Source organism: Mauremys reevesii, linkage group 3 (genome assembly GCF_016161935.1).
Source record: "Mauremys reevesii isolate NIE-2019 linkage group 3, ASM1616193v1, whole genome shotgun sequence".
Taxonomy (NCBI): domain Eukaryota; kingdom Metazoa; phylum Chordata; order Testudines; family Geoemydidae; genus Mauremys; species Mauremys reevesii.
Genome location: NC_052625.1, coordinates 167,744,478 through 167,762,409, shown reverse-complemented (window position 1 = coordinate 167,762,409; position 17,932 = coordinate 167,744,478). Strand labels below are relative to the sequence as shown.

Here is a 17,932-nt window from a genome sequence, read left to right as displayed (position 1 = left end):
AGGTAATTTTAGCAGAACAAGGAACCCAGTTATGAAATGTGTAAATTTTTAACTTTGTTTCCATTGTTAGGACTAAATTATGCCTCTTAAGGGCAGAAGTGGGTAAAGGATAAGGAAAAATTGCTAATTGGAAATTTCTGTTGGGAAAGTTCAGTTCCAATTAGCAACTGAATTTTGGAACAAATTAATGGTAATTTGTCTACTAGTTCCTGGGGCTACTGGTCCTCCAGCAGACACTCGGAAAAAACAAACAAAGACAAGCTGAAGAATTTTACTGGAGTCTTTACTAATGTTCATTATGAGAGGTGCATTACCTCAGTGGCAGATGTCTGGAAGCCTTAGGCTTGCATACTTCACAAGTATGGGGGTGGGAGGAGAGAAGAGATAACGTGTTAAGCAGCTTTTCTTGGCAAACTTTTAGGAAAGGTGTGGCATGTACGCTCCTACTGAAACTGTCCTGTCCTGAGCCAGTGCTAGTCAGCAATCTCCTTCCTGGATGGCCAAATGATGACTGACTCCTACATCAAAGTGCAGAGCCAACCATAACTAAGCCCTTATTGCTTACACTACCATTTTATGTAGAATACAGATGTAAAATAATATTTATTTTTCCTTTGCAGAGAAGCCACAACTATCTATTTATGTTATGTTATACATAGTCAGAATTAACATTACCTAGGCAGGTAGGCAAAGGTTTGTCCCACACTCTTCGATCTCCACTTAGGCAGGTCATAATACTACTACCATGCATCGTATAGCCAGGATTACAGCTGTATAAAATGACTGTGTCGGTAAAATGTCCTTCATCACGGATCTTGTAGCCATAATTTGGTATTCCCGGATCTTCACACTTGACTAGGTCAAAACCTGCAAACAGAGAGAAAGCAAAACATAATTCTATTTGAAGAAAAACATAATTCAACTGGAAACTAAACATTTTCACTTTATAGCATGGGGACAAAATTCAAAGAACTGGATTAACTTCATTCATTATGACCAAAGATAATTTATCTATAGGGATCTAGTGAATTATCTAGGGAAGGGGAAAACCAAAAAGACACGAACAAGCCCCCCTTCTACTCCTCCAAACTCTTCATTCCATAGTTCAGAATGTTTAGAGCTACATTATGAAATTATTATAATCCTCAACTAAGGATTAGTGTCTACTTGCACTGCCCATGAGAAAACCAGAGATCAGATTATAACTCAGAGTCACAATATGCTACTCACTTCCTCCATGAGGAAAATAAACCCTGTTGGTGCTATGCTGGCAGTGTGCTGGGGCTACCTCTGCTCCCCTACTCCCCCTATACAGTAATAAAGCCAATAGCATATGCTGGAGTGTAAGGGATGGGAGGAAATGTACATGAGTTGTTCCACCCCAACTACGAGTCTGGTCACCCAGACCTCAGTTTTTGTTCTGATGAATGCACACACACACACATATACACATTTGTCAAGAAACATTCCCTCTTGTGGGATGTGAATTATTAAGATACAGCAAGAGATAAGCAGTTCCTTTGACCCTCTAGGACAAGCAATTCCACACTGGGCAGAAGGGATTAACAAATCACAAGAGCACCCCTCTACCCTTCCAAGTATGGTCCTTTCTATGCTTTGGGTCACTGGAGCATCTGCCCACCTCCAGGTGTCACTGCTGAGGTGTATGGAAGCCCAGTCCCTCCTTCTGTCATAGGCTCCAACCCCAGGGTCTATACAGAGAAGTGGTCATTTACTCCATGCACAAATTTCTTCTCCTCTGAATCCCAGGACTATAATATACCAATCTTGCCAGGTTTGGACACTCCATCCTATCATCTCTGCAACTCACACCCTCCACCACCACAGCCCAACAAAGTTCTTTTGGCTCTTCCCAAGGCCTTACTGCACTGCCTCTATGTCATATTCCACTGAGCATCTCTGGCCACAGTTCCCTCCATCGGCCCCACTCTGTATCCTGGGCCTCTGCTCATATTCAGGCAACTGCCCCTCTCTTCAGGCTGCTGTTGAGAGACTTGCATGAGGTCTTTCCCAGTCCCTGGTCTTTAACTAAGAGAAAGATAGCCTCTCTTATAGCAAGCACCATTTCTGAGTTGTTGTCACATAACTTTCAGTCACCTGATTTAGGCACAAGGCAGATTTAATGTCAAGAAGGATGCTGATAAATTGGAGAGGGTCCAGAGAAGAGCTATGAAAATCATTAAATGATTAGAAAACCTGCCTCAGAGTGATAAACTAAATAGACTGAGTTCCTTACGTCTAACAAAAAGAAGATTAAGGGATAACTTGATTACAGTTTCTAAATATCTACATTGGAACAAATATTTAACAATGGCCTCTTCGATCAAGTGGAAAAAGATATATCATCAATGACTGTTAATTGAAGCTAGACAAATTCAAAATGGAAATGAGACATTATTTTTAATGGTGAAAGTAATTAACCATTGGAATGAATCACCAAAGGACATGGTGGATCCTCCATCACTGGTAATTTCTAATCAAAATTAGATGTTTTTAAAAAAGATATTCTCTGGGAATTATTTTGGAGAAATTCTATGGTCTGATCATACAGGAGGTCAGACTAGATGATCAAAATGGTCCCAACTGGCCTTGGAATCTACAAATCCGACAGCTGGGCACGTTAATCCCTCAGAAAGCCAGCTTACCCTTTGACAGTGACAAGGATCCTTGCACCCCTTATTCTCTTGTACAGATGCATAAGGTGGCTCACGATTGAGACCTCGGTAACTTCCAAACCAGATTATCCACTCTTCCTCTCCTCTATATTGTCGTTTGACTTACATTACCATTTTTGAAATATAGTATACCTCCCCATTTAACTTGGTCTGAAATTTCATGACCTCTGTTCAACTTCCTACCCTCCATAAAATTCACAAATAAATCATTTTAATTATCAACAAAATTAGAACTCTGAAGCAAAAGAAGAAAAAAATGTGACTGTCAATGAAGATTTAACTCCATATTTCAATGAGAGCTATACTTTGTTTTTTATGTAGTGTAGTTTTGACTGTTGATATATTTTAAACATGTCAGAAAGAAAGGAGCCTTTATGCCTGCATGCATGTCTATCTCCATATCATGAGGTTTATTATTTGATGCTAACTTTAGAAAGTAGAGTTTATAACTTTTTGAAGGCCCTCGCACATATCATCACAGGACTTGACTTTCCAAAATGCTAGGGGGTGCTCGACCCCCGGCTCTGCATCAGGCCCCACCCTCATTCCACCCCTTCCTCTAAGGCCCCCACACATACCCCACCTCTTCCCACCTCCACTCTACCCCCACCCTACTCCCTCCCTGCCTCTTCCCTCCCAGTTCCGATCCCTCCCTCAAGCACACTACATCCTTGCTCCTCCTCCCTCCCTCCCAGCATCCTGCCTGCACCCACAAAACAGTTGATTTCAGTGAGCAGGAGGTATGGGGAGGGAGAGGGAGGTGCTGATCTGTGGAGCTCATTAGCAGGCAGGAACACTGTGGGGCGGTGAGGTGCTGATGGGGGGCTGCCGGAGGGTGCACCCACGGAGTCGGCACCTATGCATAATATATTTACTATAATATTTTTCAGCTTGCCTCATAGCAAATTTACTGCTTCCACAGAGATTCTCTTGCCTCTTGCCTTTGATCTAAGCATGTAATGCAGTCTCCAAAAGACTCTCTCATCCTGAGACTTTAAAAAAAATAAAAATCAAGTTAGCAACTCCTGCTATCCACCGGGTGGAGGTGTACAGTGTTTTCACATGTGAGCCAAACAAGATTTATTTTCACTTAATTTTTAGTAACTTTTCCACTCACTATATTTGTCCAGAACACCTATTTTGACAGAGGTGGATCTTATAAATAAAAATTATTATGCTGTAGGATACCCAATAGAACATGATTACAGCATATGTGTGAGTAAAAACCAAACCAATCTACAGATGCAATTGCCATACAAGACAAAGTTGGAAGAAAAGGAACAAAAGGATCCCAACTTGAGAAAACTGAAGATTAGTTTAACTTCAGTTCTACTGGCTTTTGTGGTTATTTTCTTTTTTAATAGTAAGGACCAAATTCATATATATATTCATAACTCACACATGTACAACTTCTGTTATCTCAGGGAACAATTTCATCATACAACTTTAATTGTGTCATGTGGTTTAGTCTTAAGGAGAGATAATGAAGTCCTCAAACTCATTCCCACTGAGTCAATACAGAAATCCCATGCACTTGAATGGGAACAAGATTTTACTCAATTATACATGAGTAAATTTTTACTCATGAGTAAATCACATCTCCTCCTCTTCCCTCCCTAGTCATAGGTGCTAGAACTAGGGGTGCTGGGGGTGCAGTAGCACCTCCCGGCTCAAAGTGGTTTCCATCATATATAGGGTTTACAGTGTGCTTCAATGGCTCTCAGCACCCTCACTATACAGATTGTTCCAGCACCACTGTCACTACTGCACAGAAAGCATAAAGCATACTAATATCAGAATGGGAAACTCCCAGTCCAAAAATATCACAGTGAGATATCTTTCAAAATTAACAGTTTTAAAGATTTTTGAAATGTAAAAATAAGAGGTTCTATGAAGGAAGTCATTTTAACTGTTGATACAAAATCTGAGGCTGTTTGCCAAAATCTCAGAGGAGATAACAGAATTGTAGCATTATGTTTCTTCAAAATGGCATTGAATAATTGTGATTTCATAGAAATTAAGGAGAATAAATTTCTTAAGTCAAGATGATACACCTTTAAAAAATAGAGCCATTAAGCCAATAAGTAGCCATTTGTGTTGCTATGTATGTATGAGTCTTGTTTCACTTGCTCATGCTCAGTAATAGTCCACATACTGGACAGTACTTAGAATTGCTTCCAAAAAGCTTGAAATTGTCAAGTTTAATTTTGTTTTGTATTTTATTTTCACTTTCTAAGTGTTTAAGTGCTTTAAGCATAAATCATCATACTTGATGGCATTGAGTGACCTAAGTTTGCTGAAAACAATTTACATGAAATAGAATGATGTTCACAACTATTCAAGATTAATACTTACAAATCTGTATACATATAAATCCTTAAAACATAATACTTTAAAGGTGAACTCCTATGCCAGGTCCAAAATTATAATAGAAAAACCATCATTTCATAGTATGTATACCCACTTAACTTAAATACAGTATTTACTATCTAGTTTTTATATTAGAATTAATAGCAGCAAAAGCTTCAGTGTGTCAAGAGATCCCCTCTCAGATATAACATATCTCAACTCTCTCTGTTGGACTCTAGGAATCTCAGCAATGTGCAAGATTCTTCATGTCAAAGAAGTGCTTTGAAATTTACTTGCATGTTCAGCTGCCCTTTAAAAACAACTGAAGAATAGGAGTAACTGTCATTTGTGTATGTGTTTGTATTCAGTATACCTACTGACACAAACATCATGGAAGAGCTTCTCTTAACTCTCTTGCTAATTGTTTACTTCGCCATAATCCTTAAACATAATCCTGTTCACTTCTCTTTGTGCCATCTGTCATAAATGTGCACTTGGCAGAGCACCCCCTTCAGGAGCTACCTGGGTCTTGCAAGTGTGCAAATCCAATTGCTCCCCCACCATATCCCAAGAATTGCAGGGAGCGTCAGTTTAGCAGGGTCGGCGCTCAACCCTTTGGCCAAAACCTTCTGGCTGTTCCTTCCCCTCTGAGGGTACGTGTACATTGGAACAAAACCTACAGCATAGCCATGTCTGGACTGTGGCAGCTGACTCGAGACCACAAGGCTAAAAATTGCTGCATAGCTGTTCAGGCTCAAGATGGAGCCTGGGCTCTGGTACCCTCCCCTCTATCAGGGTCCCAGAGCTTGGGATCCAGCACATGCCCAAATGTCTACACAACAATTTTACAGCCCCGCAGCCCAAGCCCTGTGAGCCTGATTCAGCTGACCCAGGCCAGCCAAAGGTGTTTAATTTCTGTGCAAACATTGCCTCGGGGTCCTAAGTGAAACAAGCAGAAACAATCCACAGTCAGCTAATGAGATTAAATAAAAGCATAAGGAAAAGAAAGAAAACCTGTAGGCAACTTCAGTGAGGATACTGGCTTCTCTTACTTCAGAGTCCTTGGAAGTATGACAGTACATCCAAGAGTCCACTGGATCTCCAGTACAAGTCTCAGGTCTTTTTCTTCTTCTTAGCTCAAGGGATCAGTGTTCTCCTTTTTTCAAGGGCAGAGATTCTGCCGGATGTCAGACCTCTCTCTGGGAGCTGGAGAGCTCAACTGCTTGCTCCCATCTCAGGGTTGTCCCTATCTGAGTGGAGTTCCCTCTTTTTAACTCCTTCTCCAATTCTAGCATGATTTGAAGGTATGGGGCGGCAGCTGGTGCAGGGTTTATATACTACCATCACACTATCATTTTCAGTTGGTTTTGAAATATTGATAAACAACTAATTAAGTGCACTTCATCTCACTATCCCTGCCCCAATGCTAACTGTGTTGTCCACCACCTCTCAGCTCCACCCATGATACCAGTTGCAATGCTCCATTGATCTTCCCTTCCTTTTTTTTTCATGTTGTTCCTACACATGGAGTGTTCCTTTGGAGTTAATACGCCAGGCTGCTGACTGTTCCTCATTGAAATCCCATCATGAAAACCCACTTCAGGCACTTATACAAAGAATTAGAATAAAGACAAGTATTTTATTTAATACAGTCAAAGAAAATACTTCACCACTCTGTGCACTAGCCTGTGGAGTACCCATATAATGCCACTGCTGTAGCCCCCATGCATCATCCCATGCCCCTGCCTAATATTTTGTGCCTCTCCCTGTTGTGTCATATCTGAAATTAGGATGTGAGCCAAAGCTTTCAATTGATTTTAATGGACTTTGTGTCAGTCTATTAGTTTGCAAGCTTTCCAGGACAAGGATTGTGTTTGTTTATTTGCACTCTGAAGCACCTATCACACTTGGGCATTCCAACATATTAAATAGTAATAATGATAATACAACACAATATAGATTGTGAGCTGTGCTGAGAATACACTCAGCACACCTGCGTTGATTGCCAGGGGAGGTAGCTACTCAAAATTACACTGACTGGAGCAACTGCTCTACCAGTGAAATGCTGGCCTGCTCCTGGAAATCTGAATATGCTGTCTGAAGATTTCCTCACCTTGAAGAAAGCCTCAGCTTATTGTTTGAAGCAGTTTTAAGGGTCCATAAGAAACTTAGAAGGACTAAAGAGTGTTTTGTTTTGTTTGGAGGAGGGGCTTGGATGATTTCACATAGCATGTGGGATCACATCACTAAATAAATACACTATGTGAGTTTATATGTTTGTACCATCTAAACAAATGTGCATTCTTTGAATGTGTGATCTGCGACTCAAATAAGGGCATTCTGAGCATTTACAGGAAATTCACAGGAACAGATGTGAATCATAGAGGCATATAAATATGATGGGTCCCTTTACTGGTACAGGCATTTAGATACCAAGGTAATAGTCACCTAGAGAAATACCTCTAACAGATTAAACAACTGGTTTTATTTGATCTTCACACAATGCACAGTCAAGCTGTGGAACTCTTTGCCAGAGGATTTTGTGAAGGCCAAGACTAACAGGTTTCAAAAAAGAACTGGATAAATTCATGGAGAATAGGTCCATCAATGACTATTAGACAGGATGGGCAGGGATAGTGCCCCTAGCCTCTGTTTGTCAGAAGCAGGGAATGGGTGACAGGGGATGGATCATTTCTGTTCATTCCCTCTGAAGCACATGGCATTAGCCACTGTCGGAAGACAGGCTACTGGGCTAGATGGACCTTTGGTCTGACCCATTATGGCCGTTCTTATGTTCTTATTATTAGGGGAGAATCTATATTATTTATTGTGACAAAAAGTTTCATCTTGCTCCACAATACAAAATAAAACATGTATTTAGTGCTCAGAAGAAAAGGTGACCATAACTATATATCTAGATATTTATATCCTAGGAAATAGGGTGAGAAATTTATTTTAAACTCCAAAAGTATAAAGTCTTACATGAATGATGAAATACGTACAAAACAGATTTGTACACTAGTTTGATAGTATGTTTCAACATAACAGTTTTTCTCTGCCAGCTCTTCTATGTTACTGCACCATCATGCAACAACAGTGTAACATTTGTCTATGAGTTGCAAAAGCATATCAGCCAATGATCACAAAAGCCCTACTGGCTTCTCAACTCTTCCACCCATGTATTATAATAGATTAGTTTGGAGCAAGTAGAAGAAAGAAAGTTGCACAGTTAAACTGGGACCTTGTAGTTGTACCTAATCAAATACTTTTGCAGCACATTCTAGCTTTACTTGAACCAGTACTTACCCCAGGTTAACAAAATATCTGGCAAAATGTGACCTATTTATAGCAGTTCCCCAACTCCTAGTCACAAGAAAGGTCCATTTGTACTTGTAAACTAAATGTGATAAATGCAGATGAGGTCTCTCAAAATCTAGAATATTTCTATCATTTTCCTTGGAGTGTCTTTCAGAAAGAGTAGCAAAAATCTCCCCCCCCCCCCCAGTAAAGCTATTCACGTTGCACCGATCAGCTGCACCAGGCCAAGGTACATATGCTGTACCTTTAAGTCCTCTTGCTCTATATAATGTCTAATGAACTGTATTTTTATATCTTCAAATGACAAGATATCTTTGAGGGTTGTAAGCAAGAAAAATCACAGTTCAGGTAAAGGGACCATAAAATAAATATATATGAACATCAAACAAGCACATACGATTTTTTAGCTTGTTTATGTGTCAAAAATCATCAAATGCCTCACAGAAATACATTGCTTATTTTAAATCTTATTTCTGAAACTCTTTGAGAGCATTTACAACACAAAACTTTTTAAAAAAAAATTCTGTCAGTTTATTTTAAAGTCAAATCAGATCAGATTTTTACTTGTGGTGAAATGTTATATAGACTGATAGCAGAGAACATAATTCAAGCATTTCAGGCAACAGATTTCAATTTCTCATTTCAGATACACAATACTCACCAATATATGAGACCTAAAATTATAAATACTATGGGGGATATTAAAAACTTCAGTATTTGAATTACCCAGGTATTCCTATTGTAAGCATGAGAAGCTAGCACAGTGGCAAATGAATATGGAATTTTTAATGTCCTAAAGTTCTAGTTAACTATTATTAATTCAGAGAGCAAGAATCCAAAGCTACTCTCTGCTTTTTGAGATTCTGTGCGCACATGTTCATGCCTGGAAAAAGCCTTGTATATCATGTAGTACACAATTAGACTACCATTCTGAAGCCCAGTTTCTGAAGTCCAGCTATCATGCCAATTACCATATTTTACACTAGACTTCCCACTGGCTTCATATTACCACTTTGCATTCACTCCAGATAAATGTAGGTTCATACTAACAGTGCATACTTTAGCCAGGTCCCAGATTTTACCACTCTTATTCACGAGTAGGATCTCTGTTCTTTGGAGGCCCATTACTATCAATGTGATTTTTTTATGCAGGAAGATACTTCTAAACATATGTAAGGCTACGGTTAATCACAGAGGTGGAGGAAGTCATGGAATCTGTGACTTCAGCCTGCCGTGGTTGGGAACTGCAAGGTCTCCCTGCTGCCCAGGGGGGCAAGGAGCTGTGGGAACCCCCCGAGCTCCCACGGGCACTGGGGCCCCCCAGAGCTGTCAGTGGTGGGGGAACCCCCAAGCTCCCAGCTGCTGTGGGCCCCTGGAGTGGCAGGTGTCAGGGGTACCCCACAGCTCCCAGTTTACATGGGAGGTGGGAGCACCCCCTAGCTCCCAGCCCCCACAAGCAGTGGGGAACTCCCAGAGCTGCAGGCAGCAGGGGTACCCTGCAACCCACAGCTGTTGCAGGTGGCTCTTAGCCCCTGCACAACTGCCCTGCTTCAGGCGGTGTGGGGACCTGCAGATCCCCATTTTGTCAAGGATATTTTTAGTAAAAGTCACAGACAGGTCATGACTTCTGTGAATTTTTCTTTTTTGCCCATGACCTGTCCGTGACTTTTACTAAAAATGTCCCTGACAAAACCTTAGCCTTAAATATGAGTAGAGGTGACAGAATCTGTATCTATGTATTTTCACATCATCCAGCTCCTCTTCCTATCCAAGATTTTTTTCTCTCTCAAGCATATGCAGGACTTCTCCTCCAACACCTTTTCCAGACCATGTATCTGATCCCAAGCCCCTAAGGAATGACTTGCTGTTGAAGTCACATTGTTACTTTGTAAAATTATCACTGTGCTCTGATGAGACTATGGTTACAAAGCAGATATTGTCATTTTTCAGAGTCAGGAAACATGACCACAACAGCACCTTATGATCACCATAAATGTAGATACCACCAGGGCCGCCCAGAGGGGGGGGCAAGAGGGGCAATTTGCCCCAGGCCCCGCGTCCCGCAGGGGCCCCCACGAGTGTTTTCTGGGGCCCCTGCGGTTCCGGTTGAGCTCCCGCAGGCATACCTGCGGAGGGGGCGCTCGTCCCGCGGCTCGGCTGCACCTCCCGCAGGCATGACTGCGGCAGGTCAAGCGGAGCCGCGGGACCACGGCACCCGCCGCAGTCACTCCTCCCGGGCTCCGGTCGACCTGCTGCAGGCATGCCTGCGGGAGCTCAACTGGAGCCAAATCTCGCCCCCCAGGTCTTCGGCGCGCTCGGGTCTAGAGCCGCCCCTGAGCGGGGCCCCCCCGCCGCCGAAGACCCCGGGCCCCCGGAATTCGCTGGGCGGCCCTGGATACCACTGGCTTATATTAAACAGCAACAAATAGAAACTTCTGCCAATAGCCAGTGTACAAATGCTTTCTAGGCACATGAATATGACAAAGTTGGATTAAATCTTCCTGATTTGCATAAATGAGACCAAACCCTAGAGACTTTCAGGTTGCAACTGTCTGTTCATCAACTGCCCATTTCATTTATCCACAGTGCTCTGCTCTGGGTCATATCTTACCTAAGTTACCAGGATGGCATGAGCAATATTGTTCCATCTGGAAGATGGAAATTATTGGCATATATGTAATGTTTAAAGTACACTTATTCTTCTACTGTAAGTGTCATTGTCATGGACACTGCAGTGTTCATTTTGCGTCCACCAAAGGAAATTCTCAAGGGGATTTATGTAGGAGATAGACCTGAGCACATAACTGATTTTTTTTTCATTTTGGGGCCCAAATAAAAAAAAATTATCTGAAAGCCAATTTTTTTATTTTAACACCATAACTGATTTTGGAGGGGGATGGGCGAGTGCTGTCAAAACAAAAAACACTGAAAAGAACTCCACAATGAGGTTTTGGGGAGGATGGGTAAAAGTAAAAAGGGTTGAAGTTCTTATATTACTCACTAGAGTAGGACCAACATTATACTCTAGCAGACCCCAAAAAATCTCACCCAAATCCATAATAATTTTGATATAGATAATAACAATAATAAGGCTGGGCTTTGGTCGAGAACAAGTTGCTATTTTGCTTTTGTTTTGTTTTTCTATTTGTAAATAACACTGATCTTCTAACTTAGATATAGTGTATCCCCATCTTCAGACATGTATATGGCAAAATGTTTAGGAATGGGATCTACTCATTAAAAAAAAAGGTAAACATATAAAAATCCTAATTCAATGAACAAAGTATATACACATACACACACACAAAAAAGGCTTTAAAGTTAACAAATATGACATAACTTGATAGCATAGAGAAGATCAGAAACACTGTCAGGGTTGAAGGCTGAGCGCTATCTAAACTGATATTGATTTAAATTCACAAACATGACCTATTTTGTTTTCTATAGCACCATTTTTGTCCATCCAAAGAGTAAGTAGAAGTATGTGATGATACCTGTGCTAATGTTCTGTGACTGTCACAGCTTTCCAAATACACATAGATGTCTACAAATACTCATTCAGCAGTAGTTGCATTTTAAGCAGTCATAGCATAATCTACTTAATTAGATCAATGAGACTTCAAAATAATAGACAGTGCATGGTATTCTCACCATGTCTGGAAATAATTTACATGGTATTCAAATCTACAGCTAATATGAAAAAAAATATTTCTACATTATGTGCAGGAGAAGGGACCACTGTAAAATCTTTCTTGAATTGAATGATAAAAAAGTTCAGATAAAGGAATATGTATGAATTACTCTCAGAACAAATTGCCAGCTGTGTATGCTCTCAGAAAAAGCTAGCTCATAAATGTTTAATTGATTCAGTGAAATGTTATGGACTTCCTTGAAGTCACAGCCCCACATTTGTTAAAGAAAGGATAGTAGAAATGCCGCTTTTGGAAATGACAAGAAGCAAGAAGAGAGAAGCGGGAGGGCCTAGTGTCACTCTCTCCCTGCATCTTTAGGACAGACTTCTGCTAATGTTGGCACTAGCTTCATCCAGTCTTTGTGCTCAAGAGAGGCTAAGGACTGCAATTGTGCCCAAGATGGATACACGTGAAAGAAGGTTCCTTCTGGAACTCCCTCACTTTTTCCCAAAAATCCATACAAAGCCCTAGATTTTTTTTTAATATGTGCGATTAATCACAGTTTACCTTTGTACAAGGACAGAAAAAGAGCACAAACTTTCTCAAATGCATTGACATGCGTTTAAGAAAATAGATAAGCTTAGACAACAGAAAGTGGCACCACAACTAATTTGATCCTACCCTGTTCATAAAATTCTTCTTATTCTGGGAGTGAGGTTGCAAGCTCTCATTTTCCCCAAAACTCCCTAACATGCACTCAACAGATATTCTTAAGACATTAATAAGGCACTCTGTCAATGATATAAGACAATCCAATGGGAATTTTGGCAGATAGTAGTGGATAGTATTTAAAGAAATCACTTGGCACTCAACATCTGGGGCTAGATTCACATTGGGGGTTTTAGGTTGAGTATTTCAGTGCCTAACTTTTGACCTAAGCACCAGCAGGATTGACAAAATAGGGTCTCTCCCACCTATCCTGGCTGTCAGGTCCAATCCCGTAGACATGCTCAGAGGCTACCTTAGAGAATGTCTACTGATCTTGTAATTAAGAAAGATGAACTCCACACACAATAACTCACTTCTATCCCTGACTCTTCAAGTCTACTTATGTGATGTTGGCCAAACCACTTAAAGCAAAATTTTGACAGTTGTGTTTCCCACCACCTGGGTGCCTATCCTGAAATATCTGGAAGCTGATTTACACAAGTGCTGAGAACTCAGCTGCAACCAAAGTCAACAGGCGCAGTGGATGCTTAGGCCAACAAGCACTATGGGCTAGATGAATGAGCACAGGGTTAGGAGGTTCTGAGTTCTAAGTCTGACTCTTCCATGGGAGCACTGTGAGACCTTGGGGAAGACTGTTGATCTGTTTCCCTATCTGTTAAATGGGGAGAATACCACTTTTTTATCTCACAGTGGAGATACATTCTTCAATGTACATGAGGCATTCAGATACTGTAGCAGTGGGCATCCTAAAATTAGACCATGAAGAAATGAATAATTCATTGCAGGCTTTGGTTGATTTGGGGCCTGAGCATCATCCATTCTATGCACTGAATTAGGAAGGGGCCCTGTTGAAAAAACTAGTATGTGATCATCTCATTATAATGATCACATCATAAATACACATTTTTGCAAATACACACTAATACTAGCATCAGAGGGGTAGCCGTGTTAGTCTGGTTCTGTAGAAGCAGCAAAGAATCCTGTGGCACCTTATAGACTAACAGATGTTTTGCAGCATAAGCTTTCGTGGGTGAATACCCACTTCTTCGGATGCATGCTTGCATCCGAAGAAGTGGGTATTCACCCACGAAAGCTCATGCTGCAAAACATCTGTTAGTCTATAAGGTGCCACAGGATTCTTTGCTGCTACTAATACTAGCATTTCTTAACTTTTGAGTGCTTGATTTTGCAACCTAAGGTTTGTCTACACTGGCAAGTTTCTGCACAGTAAAGCAGCTTTCTGCATTGTAACTCCCAAGGTGTACACACTGCCAAGCCACTTAGTGCGCAAAAGCTGCACACTTGCAGTGCTATAAAAAAAAAACACAACCCATTGAGAGGCATACAGCTTTCTGCTCCAGGGGTACAGCACCGTGGTGTAGACAGTGTAGACACCCTGGTCGATTACAGCACTATGACTGGCCTCCAGGAGGTGTCCCACAATGCCTGTTTTCACCTCTCTGGTCATTGGTTTGAACTCTGTGAACAACCGCCATCCTCACCTCTTAAATTCCTTGGGAATTTTGAAAGTCCCCTTCCTGTTTGCTTGGTGATGCATGCAGTGGTCTCAGTGCATCTTTCCAGGTGAGCACGCCTGTTCCTTGCACCAGGCAATCCCACGTTTGGAGCAATGCCGAGCTGGTGGATCTCATCAGCATTTGGGGAGAAGAGGCTGTCCAGTCCCAGCTGCACTCCAGTCATAGGAATTTCACAATGCATGATGGAAAGGAGCCATGATTGGGACACACTGCAGTGCAGGGTCAAAGTGAAGGAGTTGAGGAATGCCTACCACAAGGAATGGGAGGCAAACTGCCACTCTGGTGTTGTGCCCACAAGCTGCTGGTTCTACAAAGAGCTGGATGAGATACTCAGTGGCGACCCCACCTCCATTGTGAAGGCCACTGTGGATACTTTAGTGGCTCATGGGCCAGTTGAGAGTGGAGCGAGCCAAGAGGAGGAAATCTTGGATGAGGATGTTGGGGGGGGAGGGACCCAGAGGCAGAGGATGACTCAGAGGTTAGACATTCATGCAGCCAGGAGCTCTTCTCTACCCTGGAGGAGGCTAGCCAGTCACAACTGTTGGATCTTGATGAAGTGCAAAGAGGAGAGGAGGCACCTGGTAAGTGGCTTTGATTTGGGGAATTGCTGAAGCAAGTTGTTGGGGACAGGAAGGTTGCATAAAGCAGGCTTGTGTCTGTACGATGCACGTACCACCACATGCCTAGTCCAAGCAGCGGAACAGGGTGTTGATTGACTCCCTCACTTCACAGGAACCTGCCGCAGGTTCTTTGGCAGAGCTGCTTTGTTTCCTGCACCACCCTGCCATCACGGGGCAGGAGGGGAGGGAACCATTCTTGCACACTGGTGAGCCACATAAGAGACAGAGCAGAAGCCACAGTCTTGGAGAAGACCTTCCCTTGATTCCCTGCTCACCCTCAGCAGTGAGATATATTCCACAATGAACACAGCCTGTAGAAAATATGGGGACAGTAATGATTATAAGCCCTCCCTCCCACAGTACTGGCTCTCCTCAAGAGCCACATGCCCGGTGTACAGTACAGTCCTGGAACACTGATTTCCCCTTCCCCTGCGGTTACTCACCATTTTGGGAGCCTTGTGGCTCATGTGTGCTTGCCTGAGGTCAGCCAGTTAGTGACAGGTATGTGAATAGTGGCTGTGTTTTAAATCAGTGGTCTCTGCGTTGCAAACACTACTGGTTCTGTAAAATGTTGCATTTTGGCTTCCCAGATATGACCTTGGGAGCCCAGCCTCCCTCTTTGTTATCATCAGCTGAACAGCTGTGTAGAATTAGAAAGGGGCCACGAAGAACTAAAGAGGACTTTCTGTGATGTCATGATGCACTCCGCGGCTGAAGAAAAAAAAAACAATTGAAGGACTGGCAGGACAGCAAGAGGTGAGACCAAAAGAAGAATGTGGCACACCAGAATGAAGCCACAGAGCAGCTCTTAAACGTTATGGAGCACCAAGAGGACACACTCCAGGCGCTACTAGCACTGCAAACCAAGCAGTTCCATGCCCACCCTCCCTTGCAGATGCTGTCACAAAACCCTTTCCCATGTGCCACCCAGAGACCGACAACAAATTCTTATCAACCTCCTGGCTCCAGTCTGTACCGCGACATTCCACTCCTGCCCTTCACAGTCCAGCCCTGTGGACCCCAGTACCCACTGTAGTCAACACCATTCCCTCTGCATTTTAGTCCTGCTGAAGTGCAGTACATGCTGCACTGTGCTCCAAAGGAGAAGGTTGGACATACCTGGACATACACATATCTTTAACCATCCCAGGACCTTACCTTCTCCTGGGACCCTCCCTTCCACCATCCCACTCCGTGCTGATGTGTTTTTTTGTTTCTTTCTCTCCTTTGGTTGTTGTTTTCTAATAAAATAATTGTTTTGGTTTGAAAGCAATTTTTATTCTATTTACTGAAAGCAAACAGAGCCCTGCAAAGCAACAAGCAATTTCCGTACACCTTCATAGTGCATCGTCTGCACCAATCACCTCTTAGCATTACAAACACTGCACTCCTGAGCATAGCAACAGATATTAGTGGCTTTCAGCTTCAAATTGCTGCCTCAAGGCATCCCTGATCCTTATGGCCCTGTGCTGTGTCCCTGTAATAGCTCTGGTCTCTGGCTGTTCAAATTCAGCCTCCAGGTTCGAAGCCTCAGTGGTCCAACCCTGAGTGAAGCTTTCACCCTTCCCTTCATAAATATTATGAAGCATACATTATATAAGCTTAGGAATATTGTCATTCGCCAGGTCCAGCCTCTCATATAGGCAGTGCCAGTGGGCCTTTAAACAGCCAAAAGCACACTCAATAGTCATTCTGCACTTGCTCAGCCTGTTGTTGAACCGTTCCTTGCTGCTGTTGAGGTGCCCCGTGTATGGCTTCATAAGCCACGGCATTAAGGTATAGGCAGGGTCTCCCAGAATCACAATGGGCATTTCGACTTCCCCTACGGTGATCTTCTGGTCCGAGAAGAAAGTCCCTGCTTTCAGCTTCCTGAACAGCTAGTGTTCCAAAAGATGCGTGCATCATGCACTTTGCCAGACCAGCCTGCATTAATATCCATGACACACCCACAGTGTACCACAAGCACCTGGAGAACCATAGAGAAATACCCCTTCTGATTAATGTATTCAGTGGCTTGGTGGTCTGGTGCCAGAATTGGATTGTGTGCACCATTTATCACCCCTCCGCAGTTAAGGAAGTCCATTTGTGCAAAGCCATCCACAATGTCATGCACGTTGCCAACAGTCACAATCTTTCAGAGCAGGATGTGATTAATAACCCTGCACACTTCCACCAACACGAGTCCAGTGGTCAACTTTCTCACTCTGAACTGGTTAGCAATCAATTGGTAGCAGTCTGGAGTAGCCAGCTTCCACTGTGAAATCACCACGCACTTCTCCAACAACAGGGCAGCTCTCATTCTTGTGTCCTTGTGCCGCAGGGCTGAGGCGAGCTCATCACAGTGTCTCACGAATGTGGCTTTCGTCATCTGAAAGTTCTGCAGCCATTGCCCACCATCCCAGACGTGCATGATGATGTGATCCCACCACTCAGTGCTTGTTTCCTGAGCCCCAAAGCAGCATTCCACTGTGGTCAGCACCTCCTTGAATGCCACAAGCAATCTCGTGTCATAGTTACTATGTGTGGTGCGATCAATGTCGCGCTCCTCTTGCCTTTGTAGTTTAAGTCACTTTGTAGTTTAAGTGTTAATCAGAGTGAGCAGCGTATTGGACAACAGTGCAGGATCCATTCCTGCAGACCCAAGAGGCAGAGCGTGCAGTACACAAACTGTTGAAGCATGGCACCAAATGTGGATAGAAACACAGGGATTGCTGGGATGTGATGCAATGCATCACAGGGCATTGGGACAGGACTCAGGATGCCCCGTGACCCCCTCCGACTTCCCACAACTCTTAGCAGCAGAAGAGGAAGAGATTATCTGTGGCATAACTGCCCAGAGTGCACCGTTCTGAATACCGTTGCAAGTGTGATTTTTTTTTTAAATTGTACAGGCAGCTGCCAGTGTGAACACACAACAGCGGTTTCCCTTCAGCACTCTCTGAGTGGTGCTGTAACTTTACCAGTGTAGACATACCCTTAATATCATTCTTTTAACATTTTAAAGTAATTAGGAATATAATGTTTTAATGGCTACAGGAAACCTGCACTCT

The 17,932-nt window shown here is 42.7% G+C and overlaps 1 protein-coding gene across 16 annotated transcripts in view; it reads right to left on the bottom strand.

Annotated features, from left to right (window-relative positions):
• CSMD1 (CUB and Sushi multiple domains 1) overlaps positions 1–17,932 on the bottom strand; it is a 1,616,238-nt gene that overhangs the window by 380,450 nt on the left and 1,217,856 nt on the right. For all 16 annotated transcript variants that reach the window (XR_005595828.1, XM_039529053.1, XM_039529047.1 and 13 more), the window contains one exon: positions 676–867. Coding sequence is in view for 15 of the 16 variants with exons in the window: in XM_039529053.1 (XP_039384987.1) it covers positions 676–867 (192 nt within the window). In the remaining variant the exon portion in view is untranslated. The remainder of the gene's footprint in view (positions 1–675; positions 868–17,932) is intronic.